The 26117-nt window shown below is 48.0% G+C and overlaps 2 protein-coding genes across 2 annotated transcripts; both read right to left on the bottom strand.

The window, feature by feature from the left end:
- Positions 1 to 4331: 4331 nt before the first annotated feature.
- On the bottom strand, positions 4332 to 7231 carry LOC120515189 (CARD- and ANK-containing Inflammasome Adaptor Protein). Its single transcript, XM_039735940.1, has one exon. It carries the CDS (start codon positions 7089 to 7091, stop codon positions 4812 to 4814), a length of 2280 nt encoding a protein of 759 aa, XP_039591874.1. The 5' UTR covers positions 7092 to 7231; the 3' UTR covers positions 4332 to 4811.
- A 7940-nt stretch (positions 7232 to 15171) lies between these two features.
- jun (Jun proto-oncogene, AP-1 transcription factor subunit) lies at positions 15172 to 17360 on the bottom strand. Its single transcript, XM_039734916.1, is given in 2 exon segments — positions 15172 to 16272; positions 16275 to 17360. Coding segments are annotated over 2 exon segments (927 nt in total). The 5' UTR covers positions 16813 to 17360; the 3' UTR covers positions 15172 to 15883.
- Between the last annotated feature and the right edge of the window lie 8757 nt (positions 17361 to 26117).

Below are 26117 nucleotides of genomic sequence, written 5' to 3'. Positions count from 1 at the left end.
GGCGACGGTTCATCTTTCAGCAGGACAACGACCCTAAGGACACGGCCAAGATATCAAAGGAGTGGCTTCAGGACAACTCTGTGAATGTCCTTGAGTGGCCAGACTTGAATCTGATTGAACATCTCTGGAGATCTTAAAATGGCTGTGCACCGATGCTTCCCATCCAACTTGATGGAGCTTGAGAGGTGCTGCAAAGAGGAATGGGCGAGACTGGCCAAGGATAGGTGTGCCAAGCTTGTGGCATCATATTCAAAAAGACTTGGGGCTGGAATTGATGCCAAAGGGGCATCGACAAAGTATTGAGCAAAGGCTGGGAATACTTATGTACATGGGATTTCTCAGTTTTTTTATTTTTAGTAAATTTTGCAAAAACCTCAAATAAACTTTTTTCACGTTGTCATTATGGGATGTTGTGTGTAGAATTCTGGGGAAAAAAATGAATTTAATCCATTTTGGAATAAGGCTGTAACATAACAAAATGTGGAAAAAGAGATGAAGCGCTGGGAATACTTTTAGGATGCGCTGTACAGGTGCCAGTCATAAAATTAGAATATCATGACAAAGTTGATTTATTTCAGTAATTACGTTCAAAAAGTGAAACTGGTATATTAGATTCATGTATTACACACAGACTGACGTATTTCAAATGTTTATTTCTTTACTTTTGATAATTATAACTGACAACTAATGAAAGTCTCAAATTCAGTATCTCGGAAAATTAGAATATTGTGAGAAGGTTGAATATTGAAGACACCCGGTGCCGCACTCACTCTAATCAGCTAATGAACTCCAAAGCCTTTAAATGGTCTCTCAGTCGAGTTCTGTAGGCTACACAAGACTGTGGGGAAGACTGCTGACTTGACAGTTGTCCAAAAGACGACCATTGACACCTGGCACAAGGAGGGCAAGACACAAAAGGTCATCGCTAAAGAGGCTGGCTGTTCACAGAGCTCTGTGTCCAAACACATTAAGAGGCGAAGGGAAGGACAAGATGTGGTGGTAGAAAAAAGTGGACAAGCAATAGGGATAACCGCTTGTCAGTGATGGTTTGGGGTGCCATGTCATCTGCTGATGTTGGTCCATTGTGTTTTCTGAGGTCCAAGGTCAACGCAGCCGTCTACCAGGAAGTTTTAGAGCATTTGATGCTTCCTGCTGCTGACAAACTTTATGGAGATGCAGATTTCATTTTCCAACAGGACCTGCACACAGTGCCAAAGCTACCAGTACCTGGTTTAAGGACCATGGTATCCCTGTTCTTGATTGGCCAGCAAACTCGCCTGACCTCAACCCCATAGAAAATCTATTGTGAAGAGGAAGATGCAAAACGCCAGAGCCAACAATTCAGAAGAGCTGAAGGCCACAATCAGAGCAACATGGGCTCTCCTAACACCTGAGCAGTGCCACAGACTGAGAGACTCCATGCCACGCCGCACTGCTGCAGTAATCCACACCAACTAAATATTGAGTGCTGTACCCGCTCAGACTTTTCATGTTCATACCTTTCAGTTGGCCAACATTTCTAAAAATCCTTTTTTTTGCATTGGTCTTAATTTATATTCTAATTTTCCGAGATACTGAATTCGGGACTTTCATTAGTTGTCAGTTATAATCATCAAAATGAAAAGAAATAAAACATTTGAAATGCATCAGTCTGTGTGGAATGAATGAATCTAATATACAAGTTTCACTTTTTGAATGGAATTACTGAAATAAATCAACTTTATATGTCATGATATTCTAATTTTATGACCAGCACCTGTAGATGTGTGTGTGTGTGTGTGTGCATACTGTACATATTGTATATGTGTGTGTGTGTACTGTACATATTGTGTGTGTGTGTATACATACATACATACAGGGCGAGTCAGAATGATGTTAACACTACGGATTCTTTGTGTCCGGTCGGTGGATGGCTCACAGTGGATCGTTTCCATGGCCTCCGCACTCCCCTGATGTGACACCCTGTGATTTCTGGTTGTGAGGCGCGTTGAAGGAGCTCATTTATAGAAAGAAAAGTTTGTGATGTCAGTGACCTGAAGGACAGAATAGGGACTGCGGTGTCATCTGCTCCCCGTGACGTGTGTGTCCAGTGCTGTTGCTCGTTAGTCTTTGGCGAGCAGGTGGAGACATTCCTGTAAGTCACGTATGAAGTTTGTTTTGTGAATAAATTGTTTCTGCCATTCAAACGTTAACATAATTTTGACTCGCCCAAGATAGAGAGAGAGATAAAGATAGACAATAAATAATTGTGTGTGTGTGTGTGTATAGATGGTGTGTATTCTTTTCCTATTTTCATGTCACTTGAGCCCCTTCCTGTTGGAGGCGCCACATCCACTCCTCGGTGTTGTTGGGGTCCACACGATTGCAGCAGGACCCCGTGGCATTCTCTAATGTCTTAAAGATGATTTCAAGTCGAGTTTTCAAAGACTGCTGGAAATCGCGACTCTCTGTTATCGTCAGACTTGGCACTCAGACCCCTCGACTTCCGACTTCTCAGTTGCTGGTCCCTCCGAGTCCCCTCTTTGTCATTAGGCTCCTATATTTTCTGTGTTGATTGAAAGCACACGACATTCAAGATGGAAAGCATTTCCTCGCTGGCATCTTGAATCATTAAGCCACTTTTTAGCACCCGAACCTGTTAAAGTTTGGGTTTAAAGGCTGCAGCGATGCCACTGTGGCTTTTGGATGACATCATTTATTAATTAATACGTAACTAAAAGTGAACAAAGCTATTCTAGCATTTTGGTAAAGAAATGCATCCTGTGTGTGCCCAACTGTGCCCCTTGATAGACTGGCATGTCACCCACAGTAGGGTTCCCAGTGGTCCTCAGTTGGATTAAGTGGGTTTGAGAATGGCAGACAAGGGTATGAAGAGTTGTGGACGCACTTTAAAGGTGTAACCAGTGAAAGGCGCTATATGCAGATTCATTGATTTTAAATGAAACTCTCAAAGACCAGCAGGAGGTGTATTGACAGCACCAAAGTGTGCCCTCTGCTGAGCTCACATCCTGCACCAGTGTTGTTGGGTTGGCACATTTGGGAATACTAACTAAGCATATGTATCTCTGGACAGTATAGGTGGGCAGACATTTGGACCCCCCGTGTTCTCTGAAGGTTTTTATCAAAATGAACTCAAATTCCAGAGTCATGCAGTCTGACTTTGTGCCATCTAAGTGTCATGACTGTGACCCACGATACACTGGCATTGCCATCTGTCATTGGCTCCTGCCTTACACCCTTTGTTACTGCAATTGGCTAGAGCCACTCTGACTTGGACTGGGCACATCTGCGAATGCCAAGTTAGGGTTATGTGTGTACGTCAGAGGTACCCGCTGGTAAAGGCACTTTGCATGTACCCACTGAAGGACCGTGGACATTAAAAATGAACTCATTTGTGTCCAATTCCAGTTAAGTGCTACAGTGCATGACCGTGCCCTGCAATAGACTGGCATCCTGTCCAGGATCACTTACTGCCTCGTGCCCAATGCTGCTGGCGCAGCCTCCGCCCTAGTGGTCCTGAAGTGGATTCTGCTGGTTTGAGAAAGTTAATGTATAGTTGGAAACCTGCTTAAGCACTTTACCAGGGCATAATCCGTGAAAGGCGCTATACAGCCAATGAACTCAATTCAATTGAACCCCAAAAAAACACAGGCGCTGTACTGACAGGTGGCATTCCATCCCGTGTTGATTCCAACCTTGTGCCCAGTGCTGCTGGGTTAGGCTCCGCCCCCTCACGCCTGAATTCGGATAGGTGTGTTCATACATTCAGTCACTTTGAGCCTGTGATCAGTGAAAGGCGCTATATAAAGATCTTCTCACCACGTGACCCTGTGTTAGGATATAGCGGGCTGGAGAAAAACTGACTGAATTCTCAAATTCCAGCAGCGAGCACAAAGTCAAGTAGCAGCTCTGAACTGGTGCCATGTGCCAGTGTGCATGACTGTGCCCATTGATAGACTGGCATCCAGTCCGTGAATGGTTCCTACCCTGCACCCAATGCTACTGTGAAAGGTTCTGCCCAGCCCGGCTGCCCCTGAATCGGGTTTAGGGCTTTTGTGAATATTAAATTCAGTTATCTCACTTCGTACATTAGAGTCACTTGGAGCCTGTGTGCAATGAAAGGCGCTATATAAAAATGACTTCACTTGACTCAAAGTGCACTAGGTCAAGTAGCCACTCTAAATTAGTGCCAATTCACCCTGCGATAGACTGGCAGCCCTGCTTTGCACCCGGTGCCCCCCGGCAGGTCTAAACTCACTAAGCACTTTAAAAAATGGATGGATTGACCCGGCGGGCCTTAAAGAGCAGATGCTTGAGACGAGGTGTGCAGTCACAGATTATCATTTTTAATATTTTTAAACTCTTCATTTAATAAACTACATTGTTAATTAATTTAGAGCAGCAATGCCATGGAGCTGGCATGGTGACACCCTGGGTAGCTTTGCCCACCTCCCAGTCCCTCCCACCCATGTTGTCTTCCCATGGTGTCTCTTTAATCCTCCAGACAGGATGTGTGCCATGCCTGGCACCTCATTACTGATGCCAGGCTGCATATCGAATCATACAGTGTCTAGCCATTCAAATGTCACAGCGGTGGCACCTTTGCCTCACAGATGCCAGGATGCACAATCCATTTCAGCTGCCAGCTTCTCTCCATGACCTCAGTGTGCCACACTGAGACTTCCCGTCACTCCTCACCTGACCAGCTTTCTGTCTTCTGTGAGTAGTCCTGATGCCAAGTGTGCCCACCACTTTCAAAGCACTGCCCTCTTTGGGCACCCTGTTTTTTTTTTCCAGGGCAGCTCCTGTCGTTACTTGGTGAGGAACATCTTCTTCTTCAGGAGGCTGGCAATGTTCTGGTGGCTCGTCGTCTTCTCGCTCTCGGCCACCTGCAGAGGGGTCTTCTTGACGTTGTTGGTGGCCTGCAGGTTGGCCTTCTCCCCCCGGGTCCAGCTGACCAGCCTCTGGACAGTCGAGTAGTGACCACCCCTGCAGGCGCAGTGCAGCGGCGTGTCTTTGTTGTTGTCCAGGCTGTTGATAGCGGCCCCCCGCTCCAGCAGCAGGTCGATGAGACCCTCGTGCCCGTGTTCTGCTGCCAGGTGCAGGGCGGTCCTGCGCCACACGTTCCTCTCGTCCACATTCTTGTTTTGGGTGGCATTGAGCAGCGCCGTAGTGGCAGCGACGTGTCCCTTAGAGGCAGCATAGTGAAGCGGGGTGCAGCCGTCCATGTCCTTGGCTCCGGGCCTGGCCTTACCAGTCAGCAGCAGGGCCATCGCATCAGGGTGGCCCGCAGTGGCAGCCATGTGCAGGGGCATCTTCTTTTCCTTGTCCACAGCGTTGGGGTCCGCTTGGTTCTTGAGGAGCAGCTGCACCGTGGCAGATTGCCCACTGGAGGCCGCCAGGTGCAGAGGGCAACTGGAATGCTTGTCCTTGGCATTGACGTTGGCCTTGGCCGCAATCAGGTGCTGTGCCATGCTGGTGTGGCCTCGCTGACTGGCAATGTGCAGAGGGGTCAACGCCTCTTTGGTCAGCGCGTCCACCTTGGCCCCCATTTTGAGGAGCAGCTCAGCCAGCTGTGGCCTGTTATGGAATGCGGCCATGTGCAGCGGCGTCTGGTCTCCTGGGCCGAGGGCATCGATACCCGCACCCTTCTCCAAAAGCAGCGTGGCCAGGGATATGTGCCCACCTTGAACTGCCAGGTGCAGCGGTGTGAGCAGGCTGGGCAGCTTGTCCTCTATGCCCGCCTTTTTCGAGATCAGTGTCCTGGCAGCTTCGGCGTTTCCCAGTTCGGCGGCCAGCAGCAAAGGTGTGTACTGCATGTTGTTGCGGGCATTCACGTCCACACCGCGGTCAATCAGGGCACCAATGATGCCTTGCAGGTTGCCCTGGACGGCTTTAAAAAGCGCTGACTGCATGGCATCGGGTGACAGGCCTTTGGCGTGGCGCAGGATCAGTCCAAAAATGGCCTGGCTGTTGGTGTTGAAGGCGGCATCTATGATGCGGTCATCGACCCGAGCGCCAGCCTCCAGCAGCACTTTGGCGGTCCTCTCGAAGCCAGCAACGATGGCCAGCAGCAGCGCCGTCTGCCTCTTCTCATCCTCAGCGTCCAGCACGGCGCCCTGTTTCAGGAGGAGCTGTGCCAGGCTGCTGTCATCACGAAGGGCTGCCAGGTGTAGGAACGTTTTGCGCCTGCCCGGCCGCTTGCCTTCCTCCTTCACCATCGTCTTGATGACCCCCAGGTGCTTTTTGTGAGCGGCCAGGTGCAGCGGGGTCTTGGAGTCCTTGTCCAGCGCGTACATGTCAGCCCCCACTGCCAGGAGCGCCCGGACCACCGGCTCATTCCCGCTCTCGGCTGCCCTGTGCAGTGCTGTCCTGCCTTGACCGTCCCTGGCATCTAGGCGGGCACCCCGACTCAGAAGGAGCTGGACGGCCGCCAGGTGACCCCGTGCCGCTGCAATGTGCAAGAGGGTCTCCCCGGCGCTGTTGGTGGCGTGGACATCTCTGTCCTGCAGGGCTTTCTCGAGGGACGCCAAGTCTCCTGCGGCTGCCGCTTCAAAAGGGTTGGCAGACTGGTGGCTGACTGCAGGGGGCTCCTTCGCTGCCCGCTCAGCCCGCTTGACGGGGGGCGACTGGATGGATGACTTCTTCTTTTTCTGGGGTGGTGGCGGAGACACAACTGACCTCTTCTTCTGGGGGGGGCTGGCCTCCAGTTTCGGGGGGGGCTCTTTGTCCTTTTCCAGAAGGTAGCCCACCAGCTGCCTCCTGGCATCGCGGACACTCTCATTGACCTGACTCACGTAGCCTCTGATGGCGTAGTAGAGCGCCGGCTCGACCAGCTTCAGACACGGGTAGAAGAAGAGGCGGCAGGCCCTCTCGCCTTGGGACACCAGCGTGTCCAGCACCCTGGAGTTGCGCTCGTGGCGGCTTCTGTAGCTGGACAGCAGGAGCCTCTTCTCTGGCGGCAGGACGCCGTGGTCGATGAGGAAGTTGAGCAGCCGCTCCGTGTCGCCAATGCCCTCCACCAGGTCCTTCTTCTTGCTCTGCAGGACCTCGATGGCGTACGGGTTGGTCAGCAGGCTGGTGGAGCTCATGGTGGGCGCTCACCTCAGCTCAGTTCGGGGCGGCCAGAGACGAGCAAAGCGGCGCACGGCGAGCACATTCCCCTCACGCGGGTGTGAAGCCCCGAGCCGGGAACTGCGGAGTGGCCGAGTCGTCTGGCAGCCGCGCTGACCGCATTCCGCCCTGCCGTCGCCATGGCGACCAGGTAAATACAAACAGCCAATCAATCACAGCCTGATCTGCGCTCGTTCACACCCAGTGCGGACCTGCCGGCAGCCGGGTGAGCTGTAGAGTGCTGTATATAGCGCCTTGCTGGGCGTCACGGGGTGGGCAGACCGCAGGAGAGTGACGTGACACGCTTAGTGATGACCGCTTCGAGCTGCACGCCGAGTCCAGAAGAGTCTTTAGTGTTTATAGCGCCTTTCCAGAGAGCCGCATGCTGGGTCAACGGTAACCTTTGACGTAGAGTCACGTGCTGAATCTAACCACGTGTGAGGGGCGAACTTTAGTTTGTCTATATAGCGCCTTTCCGTAGTTACCAGTAAGTGTTTTACTGTAGAGTCCCATACTGAGGCAGACGGTGCGTCAGGGGCAAGCTTTAGTTTATATAGCGCCTTTCCATAGTTATCAGTAAAGTGCATCAGAGTCCCATACTCGGTCTGACAGGTTATGAGGGGGCAATCTTTAGGCTATATAGCGCCTTTTCTAGGTTGCCAGTAAGCTTTAAAGACACATACAGAGTCCACCAGTGGCTGAGCTGACAAACCCGAATGTATAAGGCGCCTTTAAGGTGGTTCAGAGCCACATTGCCCGTCACACATGGGTAGACTTGCCATGTATAGTCTATATAGCGCCTTTCCATGACAACCAATAAGGTGCCTCAGAGTCCCAATCTGACCGGTTATGAGGGGCAGTCTTTAGTTTATATAGCGCCTTTCCATAGCTACTAGTAAGGGGCTTTAGAGTCACGCACCAGCAGCTGAGCTAACAAACTCTAACGTATAAGGCGCCTTTAAGGCGGTTCAGTGCCACATGCTGCGTCTGCCCATCTATGGTCTATAATTGTACTTTTGATTTGTATTTAGTGGACCTCAAAGGTAATTCCCCAGTTCAGCGCCATTCTGCAGTACTGGTTTAAATTTGTATTTCCAATTCTCAGCCCAGGCAGGTGCTACGACTTCCTCGAGGGGCACACACTCGGAGGTGGCACTCATTCAGACTTGGGGTGACTCGTGCGCTAAGCTCGATGATAATAAGCCCATCCGAAAACCGGTCGGTCACTGGGATTGTAGCAGTGAGTGGGGCACAAAAGGGTTAACAGGTCATACATGGGTACAGGGACACTGGAATGGCACACTACACCTGGCTCGCCCCCTGCCCCGCGTCGCCTACGCCGGAGATTTGCTCGCCTGAGGGTTTGCAGTGTGAGCGCCGCGGTTGGCTCGATCTTGACGTTAAAGTGGCTGAAGATCCACAAGGGGGCGCCCGCGTCTCACAAGTCTCGCCCTGCGCGTGTCGGCCTTCGATTTTTAATTCTCGATTAAAGGACGGCAGTCGGGGGATTCACGTAGACAGTTTAGTCCTTGAACAAGTTAGGAGAATTCCAGAAGTATTCGTATTCGTCCGACTGTTTATTACCTTCTTGACAGAATGGAGTGCTGGTTTAATTTTTCATAAGTAAAATCAGGCATTGATCATTTAGAGCGCCTTTCAAGATCGTCGCCGCGCACAGCGAGCCCAGCGTGGACACATCTGGACAGAGAGTGGGTCACACGGGCGTGGAGATCACCCAAAGGACAAAAGGGAGAGGCCATGTGACACGCCGTGAGGACAGACGCCACCATCTGAGAACCTGTGACGGTCCCCTCCCCAGTGCCCACTTTGTACAACAACAATCTCGCGGGTACCTGAGTAGGGCTCTGGAATTGTGTTCAGGATGGAAAGGCGCTATATAATCCTTTGACTGACTTCCTGTATGATTTTGGGCAAACCTTCCAGCATTCACACTGAGGAAATATCTAGAAAATATCGCTTGCTGTAAATAGCTCTAAGATCATTGGCACGATGGAAGGCGCTATAAAAAGTACAACTTTGCCAGGTAATCCCCCCACTGCCTCCCTACAACATGAGCGAACCATTTCGCCTGACGGACTTCACAATATATTATTATATTAAAAAGGAACGTTCGAGTTCTTATAAGTGCCGTTCCGGTGCAGGACGCTATATAAGGCATGGGTGTTCAATCCCCTACTGATTGCCTATGACCCTGAGAAAGTTTCCATTGTGGAAATATATTTAAAAATAAATATTAGTCTTTACTGCTGCTGACTCCCAGTGTGACTCTGAGCAAAGCAATTCACCTGCCAGACCTCACACTGCAGAAATATGTTAACCAAAAAAGAAAGAAGAATCAATTTCTGTAAAAAGAAATAAGACTGTCGGCACACTGAAAGGCGCTACATACAGTAAAGCCTGTTGTTAGTGACTGAGCAAACTATTTCACCTGCCAGGGGTCCCATTGCAAAATGTTACTTTTGTGAAAGACTCTAAGCATTGTCATCACGATGGAAAGGCGCTATATAAAGTGTACTTGCTTTATCCCCTACTGACTTGCCGAACGACCCTGAGCGAGTCGTGTCACCTGCCGTAATTCCTAATGTGGAAATGTATAAATAAAAAAAAAATCTAAAGTGGTCTTATGAATGGCCCTAAGCTTGTCGTCACAATGGAAAGGCGCTATATGATGCATGCGTATTTAATCCCCCCGACTCTCTGTATGATTCTCCCATGCCAGGGTTCGCATTATACAATTTACTAAATTACTGATGATGTAACTCGCTGTTTTCTATTAATAAAGGTAGTTTTTAAAGGCGCTATATAAACAAAAAGGCTACTCCGAAAATCACCACTTACTTTGGACCCTCACATCACCTGTGCCTCACGAAACTGAGAAATCAACCCTATGACAGTTGGCCTGTAAAGTGTCGTGGGAAGGCGCTATATTAAGTGGGCTTGTTTAATCCCCCCGACTCGCCTTATGACCCTGAGCGAGTTGTATCGCCAGCCAGGGCTCTCATTGTGGAAATATATTTTTAAAAAGTCAATATTGATCTTAGAACTGGCTCTGGGGGTTGTCATCACAATGGAAAGGCGCTATATAAGGTGTAGGTGTATATTTTCTTTCTGACTCACCTTATGACCCTGACATCACCTGCCAGGGTTCCCATTGTGGAGATATGTTAATAAATAAATATCACTGTTATGAAAGGCTCTAAGATTGTCGTCACGATGGATGGGGCGCTATACAAAGTGGGCTTTTTTAAACCCACCACCGAGTATTATCACCTGCCATAGTTCCCAATGTAAAGATTTATTTTGAAAAATCAATTATTTTTCTTATAAATGGCTCTAGGATTGTCGTCACAATAAAAAGGCGCTATATAATGTAAGTGTGTTCGATGTCCCACTGACTCCGTGAGCAAGAATTTCTCATGTCAGTGCTCAGATGACAGAACTCAGTAAACTACCGATAATGTAACTCCGACCCTCGAATGAATGGGACTCTTTTAAAAGGCGCTATATAAAATCAAAGCTAACACAGGAAGGCCCGCCTGCTTTGGAATTCATGTGCGGCCCTGGGCGAGTCACATCACCTGCCTCACTAAACAATCGCATAATAATCGACCAGTAAAGTTTGATGAAAAATGCATAATTAGCCTCGACCTTAAAGATTTAACAGCCCATAAAGCTCTAAACCCCGGCGTGTCTCCATTAGTCGCGCTAACCACTGCGGCACCTGCGCCGCTCTCACCAAGCGCAAACGGACACAGTGGGCCAACGTGTAGCACCCAGCGGGTGGAGCCTTGCAATTCCCGTAAGACACGCCCACCACTTAATCATGAGCGAGTGCTTTCCGGCGCCAACGCAGCTATCCTTATATGGGTACGGAGGCCACGCCCCCACTCAAGCTGCGTCTCTTTCGCTTTCCCGGGGGCAGAAGATTTAAAGGCGCAGCGGAATTTAGTCACTCAACATCCTCCAACCTACTCACCTGTGAGGCGACCGCAGGAATTGTGACATTAAATATTAATAAACATCTTAATATGTGCGTGTGTGAGAGTCACCTGAGAGGCCATGGCGCACCGTCCAGTGCCCTGCTTGACACCCTAAGCTCCATGACCACGGGAACTGATAGGTGGAGTAAATTTAATTTAGTAAATTTAAATTTAGTAAATGATTAAAGGATAATAATAATAATAATAATAATGATGATGATGATGAAAAGGCCCCCCAAAAGTCCCTTAAATACAGTAAGAGACTGGCGTGCCAAATCTCTGTATCCGAACCCATGTGTCCTAATTACAACATCGAGAAATGGGCGAGAAGAAGGAGCTGCCCACTCGTGCCCTGCTGCCCTCTGTCACATCGCGGTGGTGTTCTGCTTACCCCCAGACCAGACCAGAACGGACCAGGATGTGGCACAGCGCGGTGACAAACCCCGACTGGCCCCTCCTTAAGTTTGGTTTTTCCCAGAATCGCCAGCAGTCGCTCGTCTAGCCCGGGGGCGGCTGGCATCGTGTGATGCGCGCACCTGCGCTTGTCGGGCTTGACCTTCGCCTTTTCAGGGCGTGTCGAGATGTCAGCAGCGGTCCTACGTGACAGCTTGGCGGTCCTCACATGCGCGTTCACGTCACACCTGCGGTCCCGCGCATACGGCCAAGGCTCACAGCTCTAGCAGGACTCAAAGTCTCGTCTTCATTCGTTGGGGACATCAAAATACCAGTGGAGAGATAAGGCAGGGCAGCCGCGGCTCCAAGACGAGGAGGGCGCTATATTGGCATTACTTAGTAGAGTTTTTAAACGCCAGGAGTTTCCTGATCCCCGTCACTAAAGTCAAGTTCAGTTTGGACACAGACGTCGCCTTTAAGGTCATCAAATACCAGTGCAGAGACATGGCAGCGTAGCACCGGCGCTATACTGACATCACTCAAGTCTAGAAGGAGACTTTTAAACGCCAGGATGTTATTCTCTTATAGCGACTTACAGTCGAGTTAATCGTTAAAACCCTCAGTTCGGTTCACTTTTATTGTCCACTGCACCTCCACCGACGTGATGAACATCGGACACCCCGTCAGGGACTGGGAGGATGAAGCAGAAAAAAGGCCTTAAACCGTAGACCTGAATTCATGTCTGTGCTAGGCGCTATATAAAACACACCTGTCTGTGGACACCATGAGGAATGAATTCATATATTAATAAGGCTACACTGCCATTGAGTATAAGGCGCTATATAAGACACGCACTTGTGTGGGATAGGCGCAATACGAAATGAGTCCAGTAATAAAGCCTGTAAGGCGCTATATAAGACACACCTTTCTTAAACGAGTGCTTCATTTTGTTCATTAATAAGGTAAGGCAATCATGTAGTATAAGGCGCTATATAAGACACGCACCCGTGTAGGATAGACGCGGTACGAAATAAACGCTTCTTTTAATTCGGTGGCACAAACAGTAACTGTAAGGCGCTATATAAAATACCTCCAGTATGCGAAGTAAGTGCTTGCTTTATGCTAATAACGTAGAGCACACATCACGTAAAAGCGCCATGGAAGACACTCATCTTTGTATGAAAGGCGCCATATGAGAGGAATACTTGTGTACATTAATAAGGTGGTACAAGCAGAAGTATAAGACACGCCATATTTCACCCTGCATTTCTTGTTATTCCTGAACTTATTTAGATGTTTATGTATTTAATTTGTTTATTTAAAGAGCTTCGGTAAAAAGCCAAATGTCTCCCACTGTGACAAATTCTGTCTATCTGTATAAGACACGCGCCCGTGTAGCACATGCGCAGTACGAAATGAATGATAACGTTTGCACAACATACATTAATAGGGTTGTACAAAGAGTACAAATATAAGGCGCTATATAAAACACACACTAGTGAATGGCAGGCATAATAAGAAATAAACGTGTGTCTATTAATAAGGCCGTAGCAACATAAATGTATGAAATAAAAGCGTGTTCAGTAGATTAATGACGCTGATAAGGCGCTCTACAAGACATGGACTGGTGTAGAAATAAAAACTTGTGTATTTAAGGATGAACAACGTTTAAGGCGCTATATAAAACACAACCCTGTGCTCGACAGGCCCAATACATGTAATGAATGTGTGTTTAGTGAAACAAGAATACAAAAAATGATGACGGGAACCCGCCTGAGACCCGCCAGGTCTGCCCACCTCCCCGCAGGTCTAAAGTGCAGAGGAAGGAAAGTAAAACGTGGAGGTTATGGCAGTTAGTGTACGGATAGCGGACGGCGCGTTCATGTTGGACACGAGATCGGAGTTACGGCTGCCGCCCCACCTGCCGAGCAGTCGTGTGTGTATTTGAACTGGTCTCGTCAGTCGCCTTGGGTGGCTGGGTGAAAGGCGCTTTATGGTAGACAGAAAAAGGTGAAAGGCGCTATATAATAAAGGTGCTTTATAGGAGAGATGAAAGGCGCTATGTAGTGTAGAGAGAAGTGAAAAACGCTTAATTGAAAAGATGAAAGGCGCTATATGGTAGACAGAGAAAGGTGAATGGCGCTATATAATAAAGGTGAAAGGTGCTTTATAGGAGAGATGAAAGGCACTATGTAGTGTAGAGAGAGAGAGGCGAAAGACGCTATATAGTGGAGAGGGGTGAATGGTGCTATAGAGCAGAGATGAAAAACGCTTTATTGAAAAGATGAAAGGCGCTATATGGCAGACACAGATGAAAGGCGCTATATGGTAGAGAGGGGGTGAAAGGCGCTATATGTACAGCGCATCCAGTGAAAGGCGCTTTTTAAAAGCCATTCTGTTGATTATTCTTCATAATTTGGCCTCCCCGCTCTTCACTGACGTGTCCTACGAGGTGGTCCGCTGCTGAAGGTCTACTTCCTCTATGGACAGGTTCGAGTGGACAGCTGAGAGGCACATTGACAACTGGAACAGGGGGTTCATTTTGAATGTTTCTTACCACCTTTGTTAAGACGATCCCAGGTGCACCAGGAGGGTCTTCCAGCTCCTGTCCTGGAGGGCTGCGGTGACTGCAGCTTTTCATTCCAACCCTTTTCTTAATTAGTTACCAGTGTTCGCTAATTCTTTAGTTTCACTTTTTTTATTTTAAGATTCAGCTCCCTGATTTGCTATTTTTTTAGCCCATTTCCACCAGTCGCCGCTTTTTGCCCTTAATTAAGCTGGCGGTCTGTTGCTGCCCTCGTTCAACACGGAGTGGTGGGTTCTCTTTAATTTAAGAGCGCCATCAATGTTTCAGACCCGAGCAGCGCGACATTCCTGAGCCCCTCCCTCAACTTTTTCATTTTCAGAGATCGAGTGGTGGACACCGGCCAGCTGGTCACGTGACGAGCCGTTTTGTAGCTCATTTGTGATTGGCTGACAATTTAATAAACACACACAATAAAAATGGGCCAAGTTCGTTACAAATGAAGGCACCAATTGAGACTGAGAATGAAAACCTGCAGTCCACCCTGCCCCAGAGCTGGAGACCCCCGCTTTACAAACAAAGCGTCCCCGATATCAGTTTCAGACTTTGGCCTCCTTGAGGCTGGGCGTGCAGACCCCCCGACTGTCAGTGTGACCCTGAGCGGGTCACTTTAACTGCGTGTCAAAAGTTGCAGGCCGCCACCAACTAAACGAGTAAGAGACTAACTCAATACCAGTAACACGACCCGGGCTTGCCCTGCCATTGCACTCCGAGACCCCCGTTTAAAAGCCCGCATTTCCTTTCCCACTCAACTCCCAGCACTTTGTGAAGCCTTTTCAGCTCAAAACTTGGAAGCGGCCGCAGCCCCCGAGTCCCAACACGCTGATGAGCGCCGCAGATTTCCATCGTGAAAACCTCAAAAGCCTGGCGTTCTGCCAAAGCCCCCCGTCCCACCCGCCCTTCAACCGTCAGCTCCGTCGCTGATTGGCTAGCCCGAGGTTGAACCTTAAAAGGAAGGCATTATATTATCCAATTTGTTAAAGGGATGCACCCCCTTCAAAGATTTCTAACTGCACCCCCGATTCCACCCCACCCGAGCCTCGCCAGGTCAAAGAAGCAGACCCCCCAAAAAACTCGGAATGCACTTGAGTTTGCTTTTATTTATGCATTGCTTAAATATACTCGATTTGTGTCTGAAACTGTCCAAAAATGAACATAAAAAATGATATTTGTATTACAAATGGTAAACCTAAGAGTCCTCAGTCGTCTTATTCACAAATACGCGGGCAGTTGGCCCATTTAGAAAAAAAAATAACTTACAAAGGTTTAAAGCTGTTTTTAACAACTTCCATAAAAAACGTCATCTGTACATTTCGGTTCATGACAGGCAGCTTCGCTGAACTTCCTTCCTTCTCCAGAAAAGCCCCCCCAAAAAACAAATATGGGCCCGTCGGGACTCCCCCCAGTCTCGTTAATACTGCGCAAGTTGAGCTTTCCAAAAGTCCGTCCCATACAAAAAAAGTTGGTCAAAAGTGAAACGAGAAATTTCTGCGTCTGTTTGGGGGGGGAAAAATAAAAAATAAAAAAAAAGCAGGAAGCGGTGCCCTCGGGTGGGATCGCACCTCCTCACAAACCCCCTCTTTAACCGTCGAATCCCCCCGGGAGCGGTGGCACACCGGCACAACTTTGTGAAGGCGCACTCTTCGGGTGGTGCGCGCGCCGGGGCGCTGTCGGGAGCGCGCCTGCTCGCTCACTCTCTCTCTCTCTCTTCTCCTCCTCCTCATCATCGTCGTGCGATTGACTGGCCGGTGGATCGATCGATCCCCCCCATCCGGCTGTCGGCGGCCGTCGCTCAGAAGGTCTGCAGCTGCTGCGTGAGCATAAGCTGACAGCCGCTGTTGACGTGGTTCATGACCTTCTGCTTGAGCTGCGCCACTTGCTCCCGCAGCATGTTGGCCGTGGACGCCAGCTCGGAGTTCTGCGACTTGAGGGTCTTCACTTTATCCTCCAGCCGGGAGATCCTTTCCAGCTTCCTCTTGCGGCACTTGGAGGCGGCGATGCGGTTCCGCATGCGCTTCCTTTCGGCCTTGATGCGCTCCTGGCTCTCCATGTCAATGGGCGAAAGCGGAGGAGTCTCGCCCGGCATCTCTGGCACCGTTTGGGGCTCCTCCTTGAGCGCCTGCAGCCTCGGGTGCGGCATCGGCAGCTGGGGCGTCATGTGGGGGCCGGGCCGTAGGTGTAGGCGGGAGCCGGTGCTGCTGCCGCTGCCACCGACGTGCCCATGGTGCCGGGATTGAAGGTGCTCAGGTTGGCATAGACAGGGGGCTCCAGGCTGGCGCTGAACGTCGGGGGGCTGTTGCCACTGTTGCCGCCCGTTGTCTGTGGAGCCGCGGGGCCGCTCCCCGGCATGTTCTGGTGATGGAGCTCAGCCAGTGCCCGCACGAACCCCTCGGCGAAGCCCTCCTGCTCGTCCGTGACATTCTTGGGGTACAGGAACTGGGTAGGCGTCGGCGTGGTGGTGATCATGCCGTTGCTCGACTGAATGATGAGCCGCTCGAGCTCCGGAGAGGCCAGCTTGAGGAGTCCCACGTCCGGGGAGGTGAGCAGTTCGCTGGCCTTGGCGCGCAGGTGGGGCTTCAGGGAGCTGGCGGGGTCGGACAGGTTCAGAGTCAGGCTGTGCTTCAGGGCTTTGGGGTTGTATCCGTAGCCGTTCGCCTCGGGCTGTCCGAAGGCAGTGCTCAGCGCGTCGTCGTAGAAGGTAGTCTCCATCTTGGTAGACATAGAATACAAAACTAGTGCCAAAGTCCAAGCGGGCGCTCAGCGGGGGCACCCAGTGACCAAGGAGTCCGGGAAGGAGGGAGGAGCAAACACCAAAAAAAAAGTCCAAACACGGTGGTCGCCGCTTCGGCAAAAAAAAAAAAAGCTTTCCGGAACAAGTCTGGACTTGGACAGGTAGGGAAATTGTAAGCAAGTAAGTAGTCGGCAAGCGATCGATGGCAGAGTTCACTCACTCATTTACTCACGCAAGTGTAACTTCTAAAAAGTCCAAAGTGGTTGCTCCACTCTGGCGCTCTCACGCCTCTACTCTGAGCTGAGCGCGGCGTGCAGGCAAAGCTTATCTGGGACTGCCGCCTCGCTAAAAATAGGCATGATGTCATGCGCGCGGTCTGCCATTGGCTGGAGGCAGCGAGGGGGGCGTGGCCCGCTCTGCTCAGGAGGTGTGGTTGCCTTGACAACCCCCCAGAAGTTTCTTCTCGGCGCACAGCTTCATGGGATGAGGTAATGCATTAAGGGAGGGGCCCGGTGCATTATGGGCTGACGTATTGTTTTTGAATATCCAGTTACCCGATTAGCTCGGCGGGCCGTGGCGGGATATCCATAAAAAAAACGGGAAAAATAGGGAAAGACGGCGAAATGCTGGGACACTGACCGACCCACTGGCCGACCGACACACAGGAGCCGTAATGTGTCCGCGATCGAGCGCTCACAGGTGTCAAGGAGGGGACTTGGAAGAGGCGCGTCCCGGTGACTTGAGTGAATATCATGGACTCAGAAACGCATGAGCGGCAAGTTTAGCCAACGTTAAGAAAATTACAGAAGCAGATCTTCACCAGTGTGGCTTTGGACTTCAAACCCAGAGGTTCACATTCCGCCACTGACAATGTGTGATCCTGTGCCAGTCGCTTTACCTGTTTGTGCTCCGAATTGGTTAAAAATGAAGAAACGGAAACGGCTGGATTTCAAACTACGTAAGTGGATAAAGGTGTCAGTCAAACAAGTACTTTTAAATGAATATAGCGCCTTTCCCGGGGAGACTACCTCAATCACTTTACAAGAATATCAGGACGGCGGCGCTGAACTTAACGGCGCCTTTTTAGACACCCCGGTCCCGCTGGGCATCACCTGAAGAGAATAACACGCAAGGCCCCCATCCTCCTGTCACCTCCTTCACGCCATTAGCGACAGAGACTTCCTCCTCATCATCTCCTGGAATCAAAATACCCAAAACATCCACGTTTAAAAGCACAGCCCCTTAGTACCCTCGAGGGGGTATCCAGTGCTCTGCCCCGTAAGTTCTCTGTTTGTCCTCAAAGTCCTTCACACGACAGTCTAGGGCATCTCACTTTAGTCACTTTACTGGTGCAGTGGGCAGCTCTGGCAGTTGGGACTTTGGTGCCCCCCACGTTCACCTCTCTTCTTAGAGTCTAAAGGGATGGAGCGGCAGCAGTTAGTGTGGCACTAAATAAGCCTGAGCTGAGGGCACCGACTGATGGACTGGTGACTCAACTAGCTACTAATGCCCCTCACTGTATGAAAGATAGATAGATAGACAGATATGAAAGGCACTATATGTAAGATAGAGATGTGGATGGAAAGGCCCTATATAATAGAAAGAAAGAAAGACACTATATGATAGATATGAACCATATAGAATATAGATATGAAAGGCACTATATGATAGATATGAACCATATAAAATATAGAAGGGGAAAGCACTATATAATTTGTTTAAAGTGTCTTTGACAGATGTAAACTGAAAATCTTACCTGCATATGCTAATCAAGTCTGCTGCCCTATCATTAGGTGACAGATAGGTAATGCACTCATCATATAGTAGACAGATGAAAGGCACTACATAATTGAAATGATATATTATTTTTAATTCTTTTGAGAGATTCAATTGCTTACTTTTGGTTACATTTCTTTTGCCTTCCCAGGCAGAGCTCAGGCAGTTGAAGTGACTTGCTCGGGGTCACACAGCATCATAGCAGGATTTGAACCCCAAAGTTTAAAGTCCAAGGCATCAATGCCACACTGTCTTCTAGCTAGCTGGCCAGGTTTACATATGAATTACACTATTTAATAGATAGATGGATAGGAAATGCAGTATACGATAGACACATAAATCAGAAAGACACTAGAGGGTAGATGAGTTAGAGATACACGTGAAAGGCACTATATAATAGATTTCTAGAGCCTCATTGTCAGATATTTTTGTTTCTTTCGAACTGAAGCGCTGGCAGGTGAAGTGACTTTGAATTCAAACGTTTTATTCACTGCACCACACTGACCTGCCAGATAGGTAGAGAGATTGGCTAATGGCCTGACGTGAAAGGCACTATATAATAGGTTTTTTTAGAGTGTACAGTGAAATTCTTACATGTGCCAGGTCTGTGGTACTATCATTCAGCGACCGATATGAAATGCATTATTTAACAGACAGATGAAAGGCGCTATATAATTGATGTTGCTTATTATTTGGCTGACACCTTTAATCAGGGCAGCTTACAGCATTTGAGACACAATTTATTTAATTTCTTTTGTTTTTCCAGTTGTAACACAGACATGTAAAGAGACTTGCTTGGGGTCACGCAGTGATGTCAGTAGTGGGATTTGAATCCACAACCTCCGGATTTGAGGGCAAAAACCTTAAGCCACTACACCACACATCAGTACACAGACAGTTAGGTCAATGTGAAAGGCACTATATGGCTGGGTTTACAGGGCTGCCAAGACCCCAAATCGGGGCAGTTTCTTCACACCAAGCCCGTTAGGTGACTATTTGAGGCCGCACACCAAAACCGATAAGAAGGGCGAGGGCACCAAAGCAGGTGCACCACTTTGGGCTCCAAAAGGCCAAGAAGGGCCCCATCCTGAACGCACCCCTGTTTTGACAAGCAGAGTGGCTCATCACAGCCCTACAGTGACAACACGGCGCGGTGCTCCTTCCTCAGAGGCGACGGGTGACGTTATGGTGTGAAATGAGCGCCTCGCACTTTATTTATTTATTTATTTATTTATTTATTTATTCCGTCGAGTGCGCTTTATCAGTGCTGGGCTGATCATCGGGAGACTGGCCCCCCTTTTGTTTCTATTGTATTTGTTTTTGTTGGTATTATTGCCCACCGAGTACCCCTCACAGTCTAATGCTGTCAGATGCATCATGATGCTGAAGGCGCTATATTAAAGTACCGCCTGAGGGGTAAGTGACCCGGCACCTCGTTTTGTGAGGGGACAGCAGCAGCAGCAGCGTTCCTCTCCTTCCAGTCTATGATCGGCCACAGAGATCTCCGGGGTGTGTGTATGTGGGTGTGCGGGGTTGCGAATCGAGGACTCCAGATCCGAGTTTTTGGACGCATGCGCCCAGTCCAAGCCGCACACAGAAAGCGGGGGTGTAGTTGATGGCTCGTCTGGTTTAGTTTGGCAGCTTCGCGATCACATTTTAATCCAAAAGCTAAAAGGATTACAAGAAAACATTTTGAAACCTCACAGGGCGGCTTAACTGTTCAGACAATTCACTTTACGCGACTCCAGCCAGGTCTTTTTATGTTGTCTGCTCCCCGCCCTTTGCTTCACCTGCTCACACACACACACACTTTGGTTCGTTCGTTCGTTGTTCGCTCCTCACAAGTGCGGACAAGCCGTGCGGGGGAGCCGACCGAGCCCGCTGAGCCCGCTTGTCAAACGCGGCGATCGATCGTCTGCTGTTTGGAGCCCCGCAGGACACCCAGCCAATCAGCAGCCAGATGATATCAGCTCGAAACTCCGTCGACCAATGCGATAAAAGGGGAGTGGGCGTGGATATGATAATGAGGCAGTAGCCGTAAACACGAGGCAGACGAGTCGAGGGATCCTCTGTAAAGGTCCGGGAATGCCGCGCCGGTCTGTTTCGTTTCTGGTGCTGGCTTCTCGTAAGCGGTCATGTGGAGGAAGGCGTCTCGTGATTGCCGACCACATCGTTTCACCGACCCTTCATTTCTCAGGCTCTTAAAGTTTCTTCCTGCTCTTTGATTGCTCTTGTCTGATGCCCTGGAAGTCCACGGGTCCAGCTATTTCACCGTGCAATTTCCATTCGGCTTAATGTACTTCTGGAGGTGCGTATCCCAAAGGCATGGTGTGAAAGGCAGGAGCCCACCCGGGACGGAGAGACAGCCCACCGCAGATCAAAAATCATTGAATCCAAAGAATTGTTCATATCTGATAAACGAGACCATCGAGTCCACCAGGATCGTTTGTTGAGCTAAAAGCTCACACATCACGCAGCACTCGCGTACGGAGAGAAAAAGACCCCACATGATGACCCTGCTGAACCCCTCATTCTGGAGATGAGAAGCGTTTCTTTCTAGCGCATCCATCTGTAGTTTTTCTAGTGGTGGAGCACACTGTAAAAGGCGCTTGGATAGGCCCATTCGCATTCATCACATTCTAGACGTCCCATGTGAGCACTGAAGTATAACAATATGTCCCGTTTTGAACGCACGACACTCCAAAGCCCCCCCTTCGCTCTTTGATGTCATAATCGTTAACAGCAAATTCAAGGGAGATGCCGTTTGATCACTGCACCCCAGTTTGGGTCTTTGAAAATTGGTAAGCCCCGAGTTCAGGAGGTCTGTGCTTGGCTGGCTTGTGGCATCCGCGGCGCACACCATTCAAGCTGTGAATGTGGCATCACCACCCTGTGGAAGTTCAGGGCGACCAAGACCCCGAAGACACCAAGGTCGCTTCTGTTTTGAGGTCTCTCCCCTTTAACCTAATGTCACCAGGCTGCTGGGACTCTGGACCTGAATGGTTGGTGGGCACTTGGAGGAGTTTATGGTCTGCCTTGTTAAGACACTTCTGAGTGGACGGCTTTATTGAGGTGGGATGGCGAGGGCTCAGGGTCGGGAATGGGGGGCCCAAGTGTTTGGATGGGGGGTGGGGGTTAATTCACATTAATGAATACCAAATCACTTCACCTCTGCTCAATGAAGAGACAAAGTCAGGGATGGGTGTGGGCACTGGGTGCACAGGTGTGCTAATCAGCATGCGACATGTTACCACCGCACTTTGATTAGTGATATAGAGATGGGCAGATAGATCGGAAAGGCACTATAGATAGATAGATAGATCGGAAAGGCACTATATAATGATAGATAGATAGATTTGATATGTAAGGCACTATATAATTAGATAGATAGATAGATAGGAAAGGCACTATATAATAGATAGATAGATAGGAAAGGCACTATAGATAGATAGATATGTAAGGCACTATATAATTAGATAGATAGATAGATAGATAGATATGTAAGGCACTATATAATTAGATAGATAGATAGGAAAGGCACTATATAATTAGATAGATAGATAGGAAAGGCACGATAGATAGATAGATAGATAGATAGATAGATAGATGATATGTAAGGCACTATATAATTAGATAGATAGATAGATCGGAAAGGCACTATAGATAGATAGATAGATAGATAGATAGATAGATAGATAGATAGATAGATAGGAAAGGCACTATAGATAGATAGATAGATAGATAGATAGATAGATAGATAGATGTAAGGCACTATATAATTAGATAGATAGATAGGAAAGGCACTATATATAGATAGATAGATAGATAGATAGATAGATAAGGCACTATAGATAGATAGATAGATATGTAACTATATATAGATAGATAGATAGATAGATAGATAGATAGATATGTAAGGCACTATATGATAGATAGATAGATAGATATAGATCGGATAGGCACTATATAATTAGATAGATAGATAGATAGATATATGTAAGGCACTATATAGATAGATAGATAGATAGGTAAGGCACGATAGATAGATAGCTAGATATGTAAGGCACTATATAATAGATAGATAGATAGATAGATCGGAAAGGCACTATAGATAGATAGATAGATAGATAGATATGTAAGGCACTATATAATGATAGATAGATAGATATGTAAGGCACTATATAATAGATAGATAGATAGATAGATAGATCGGAAAGGCACTATAGATAGATAGATAGATAGATATGTAAGGCACTATATAATAGATAGATAGATAGATCGGAAAGGCACTATATAATGATAGATAGATATGTAAGGCACTATATAATGATAGATAGATAGATATGGTAAGGCACTATATAATAGATAGATAGATAGATAGATCGGAAAGGCACTATATAATGATAGATAGATAGATATGTAAGGCACTATATAATAGATAGATAGATATGTAAGGCACTATATAATAGATAGATATGAAAGGTACTATATAATAGATAGATAGATAGATAGATAGATAGATATGTAAGGCACTATATAATAGATAGATAGATAGATAGATAGATATGTAAGGCACTATATAATAGATAGATAGATAGATAGATATGTAAGGCACTATATAATAGATAGATATGAAAGGTACTATATAATGATAGAGTGAAAGGCACTATATAATAGATAGATAGATGGATATGAAAGGCACTATATAACCAACAGATGGCAGCATTAATGGGGAATAAGAGTCCTCTGGGGGTCCATGGTCAGTTAGAGCAGACAAAGCCAGTCACAGTCACAGCCCCGGGCACCTCAGTCTGCCAGTTGCCCACATCCTGCTGGTCATTCTGCAGTGCCAGTCAAGGGTGGGCTGTCTAATCTGATGATACAATCTTTCCATCAGTTGATGCCAAGGTTCCTGGTGTCTCAGGTGTCTTTCCATGGACAGTAGGGCAGTGGCATCAAATGACCCAGCAGGACACAGAAAGGAGACCCAGAACAGGCGGGTCAGTGGTGGGTGATCAATATTTGTATTTTTTAGATTTTGACACAGCTGCCTGACACACAGAGGCGCCATACGCCAGGCCACCCTGATCAGATCTGCTGTACTAAGGTGGTCTCTTACTGTTCGTATGCAGGCTGCCCTCATGTGTCACTTGGCTTATCCTTAGCTGCCATGACCATGACGCTCTGGTGAGGCCTCATCAGTGCACAGGTTTGGTCTCCGTGTTAGAAAGACAGAGCAGCACCAGAGAAAGTCCCAAGGAGAGCAGCCAGGCTGATTCAGGATGGCAGAGAGCGACTGAGATGCCCCAAGACCCGAGCCTTCACCATTTGCCCCATCAAGACTTGACTGGTGTTTGTCTGGTGGCCCACATTGTTGGTAGTGACAGCTGTGAAGTTGATTTCTAATTTCACGTTTTCATGGACACTGGACATAACACAATCCCTGATGCAATGGGCTTGAAAGGAGGCCCACCTTGAACGACAGCAAACAACATCAAATTGTTCATGAACCAAAGTCGTATTGCTCATGTCACATAATCCACTTGTCAGCTGTCCAGTTGTGTTGGTGACAAAGTAGTGTTAGGCAAATTATTTCTTGATGTCCTCAGAGACGCACAAGCAAATGAGGTTGGGCATTTGAACTGAAGCCCCGCCCCTGCTCCCCATTCATTGGTCAGCTCGTTTTCAATTTTCTCTCCATGTTGCTTTCTCGATTGCTTTGTAAAGCAGTTTAGGGCGGTGCTTGTTGTGAAAGGCGCTTTATAAAATGTGGATGTGTTTCCATCCATTTATTTCATCAGACTCTTTCCTCGCCTTGTTAATTTTAATTCAGTTTATTTCTGTATAGCGCCATTCACTGAGTGCAGGTTCAGGTAAAGCACAATTACACACTTCACTAATTCATAAAATTAAAAATTCATTTCGACATACAGCAATACTTTTGAAGGTCTTCCAAACAGAATGCCTTTGTCTTGCTTGGTTCTGTATTCCTGATTGGCTTATAAAGGGTCTTTCAGCACTATTAGATCCAAAAGGCGCTATATAAAATCATTTTCTCAAACCCCACTCAATCCAGTTCAGCCTATGCCAATAATGCTGGGCACAATGCAGTCAGGAGGTCCAGATGACATGCTAGTTCATTGTAGAATCCACAGTCAGCCTGTCTTTGACATGGGAAGAACACACAAAGTCCAGATGGGCACCCTGGCATTTGAACCCGGGACACTGGACCTGTGAGGTGGCAGCATTACTGGAGCTAATGGCATTGTCACTTGCGAAGGAAGACCACATCTTAACTGATGTTATGCCCCTCCATGCCAGCCTAGGTGCCCAAGCATCATTCTAAGCACCCAGGGTGCCAGTCCTACTCTGGAAGTGCCACCTCATCTATCTGGGTCAGTCTGTTGAAGGCAGGACTTTGACTTGTGTGTCTTGCACTTTATAGGTCTTCTTTCATGAAAGGCGCTATATAAAGTGAAGATTGATTGAGTTTCTGAAGGCAGTTTTGGGGATGTGGTGGCCGCAGAGTGCTGGGCACAGACTACCATCCTGCCTCAGTCCAGCACTCCCATGTCACTCATCTCCATTAGCACCACATGGAGGTCTAAAATGATCACAGGGTTTCTAATCAATGCCAGTCTGCTCCACTTCAGAAACGGACTTGAGCCAAGGGCTGGGCAGTGTGGTCAGTGACTGCAGTGCCCTCACTGGCCTGATGGCTTTGTCTTCTAATAACGTTGGCACTCGCAAAGGAAAACTGTCTTACATTAATGACACTATACCCATATGTGCCAGTGTGACACTAACAGATGAGCCTGTGCCCCTTTGTGCTAATCTGACATCTTAAGTGCTGTTCACTTGTTCACTTGTGTTGGACTCTTAATTCAGTAGGCTGCTCTTCTTTATGCCAATGTGTTTGTTTAAGCATTGTACCAATCAGTGCCAGTCTGACTTATTCAGAACTGTACCAACTTGTGCCATTCTGACTTATTCAGCACAGTGCACATTTGCAGCAGACTAGTTTAGTTAGCAGTGTATGCCAGTATGACTAAAAATGTAGGATGCTGCTCTCTTCTGTGCCACTCTGACTTATTTAGTGTTGTGCCTACTTATTCCAGTCTAACTCAAAATCAGGAGCCTATGTTCATATGTGCCAGTCTGACTTCTCAAGGACTTGTGCCTACTTGTGCCAATCTGACTTACGTGGAATGGTTCCTGGTTGCACCAGTCTGATTAGTCAGCATTGTATCCTTTTGTGTCATTCTGGCCTTTTCAGTATTGTGCCCACTTATGCCAGTGTGGCTCAAATTCAGTAGCATGTGCTCTTCTGTGGCTGTGCCCAGTAGTACCAGTCTTATTTATTCAACACTGTATTCATTTGTTCTAGTCTCACTTTTTCAGAAATGTGCCCACTTGTGACATTTTCACTTTTCTCAGTACTCTGCCCACTGGTGCCAGTGTGATTTATTCAATTAATTTATACCAGCCTGACTCTGACTTATTAAGTGTTGTGCCCACT

Source organism: Polypterus senegalus, chromosome 14, assembly GCF_016835505.1.
Source record: "Polypterus senegalus isolate Bchr_013 chromosome 14, ASM1683550v1, whole genome shotgun sequence".
Lineage (NCBI taxonomy): Eukaryota > Metazoa > Chordata > Cladistia > Polypteriformes > Polypteridae > Polypterus > Polypterus senegalus.
This window is presented reverse-complemented; position numbering and strand designations above follow the sequence as displayed.

Coding starts and splice junctions, on each gene's coding strand:
- LOC120515189 (XM_039735940.1), bottom strand. CDS start 7,091: ATGAGCTCCACCAGCCTGCTGACCAACCCGTACGCCATCGAGGTCCTG.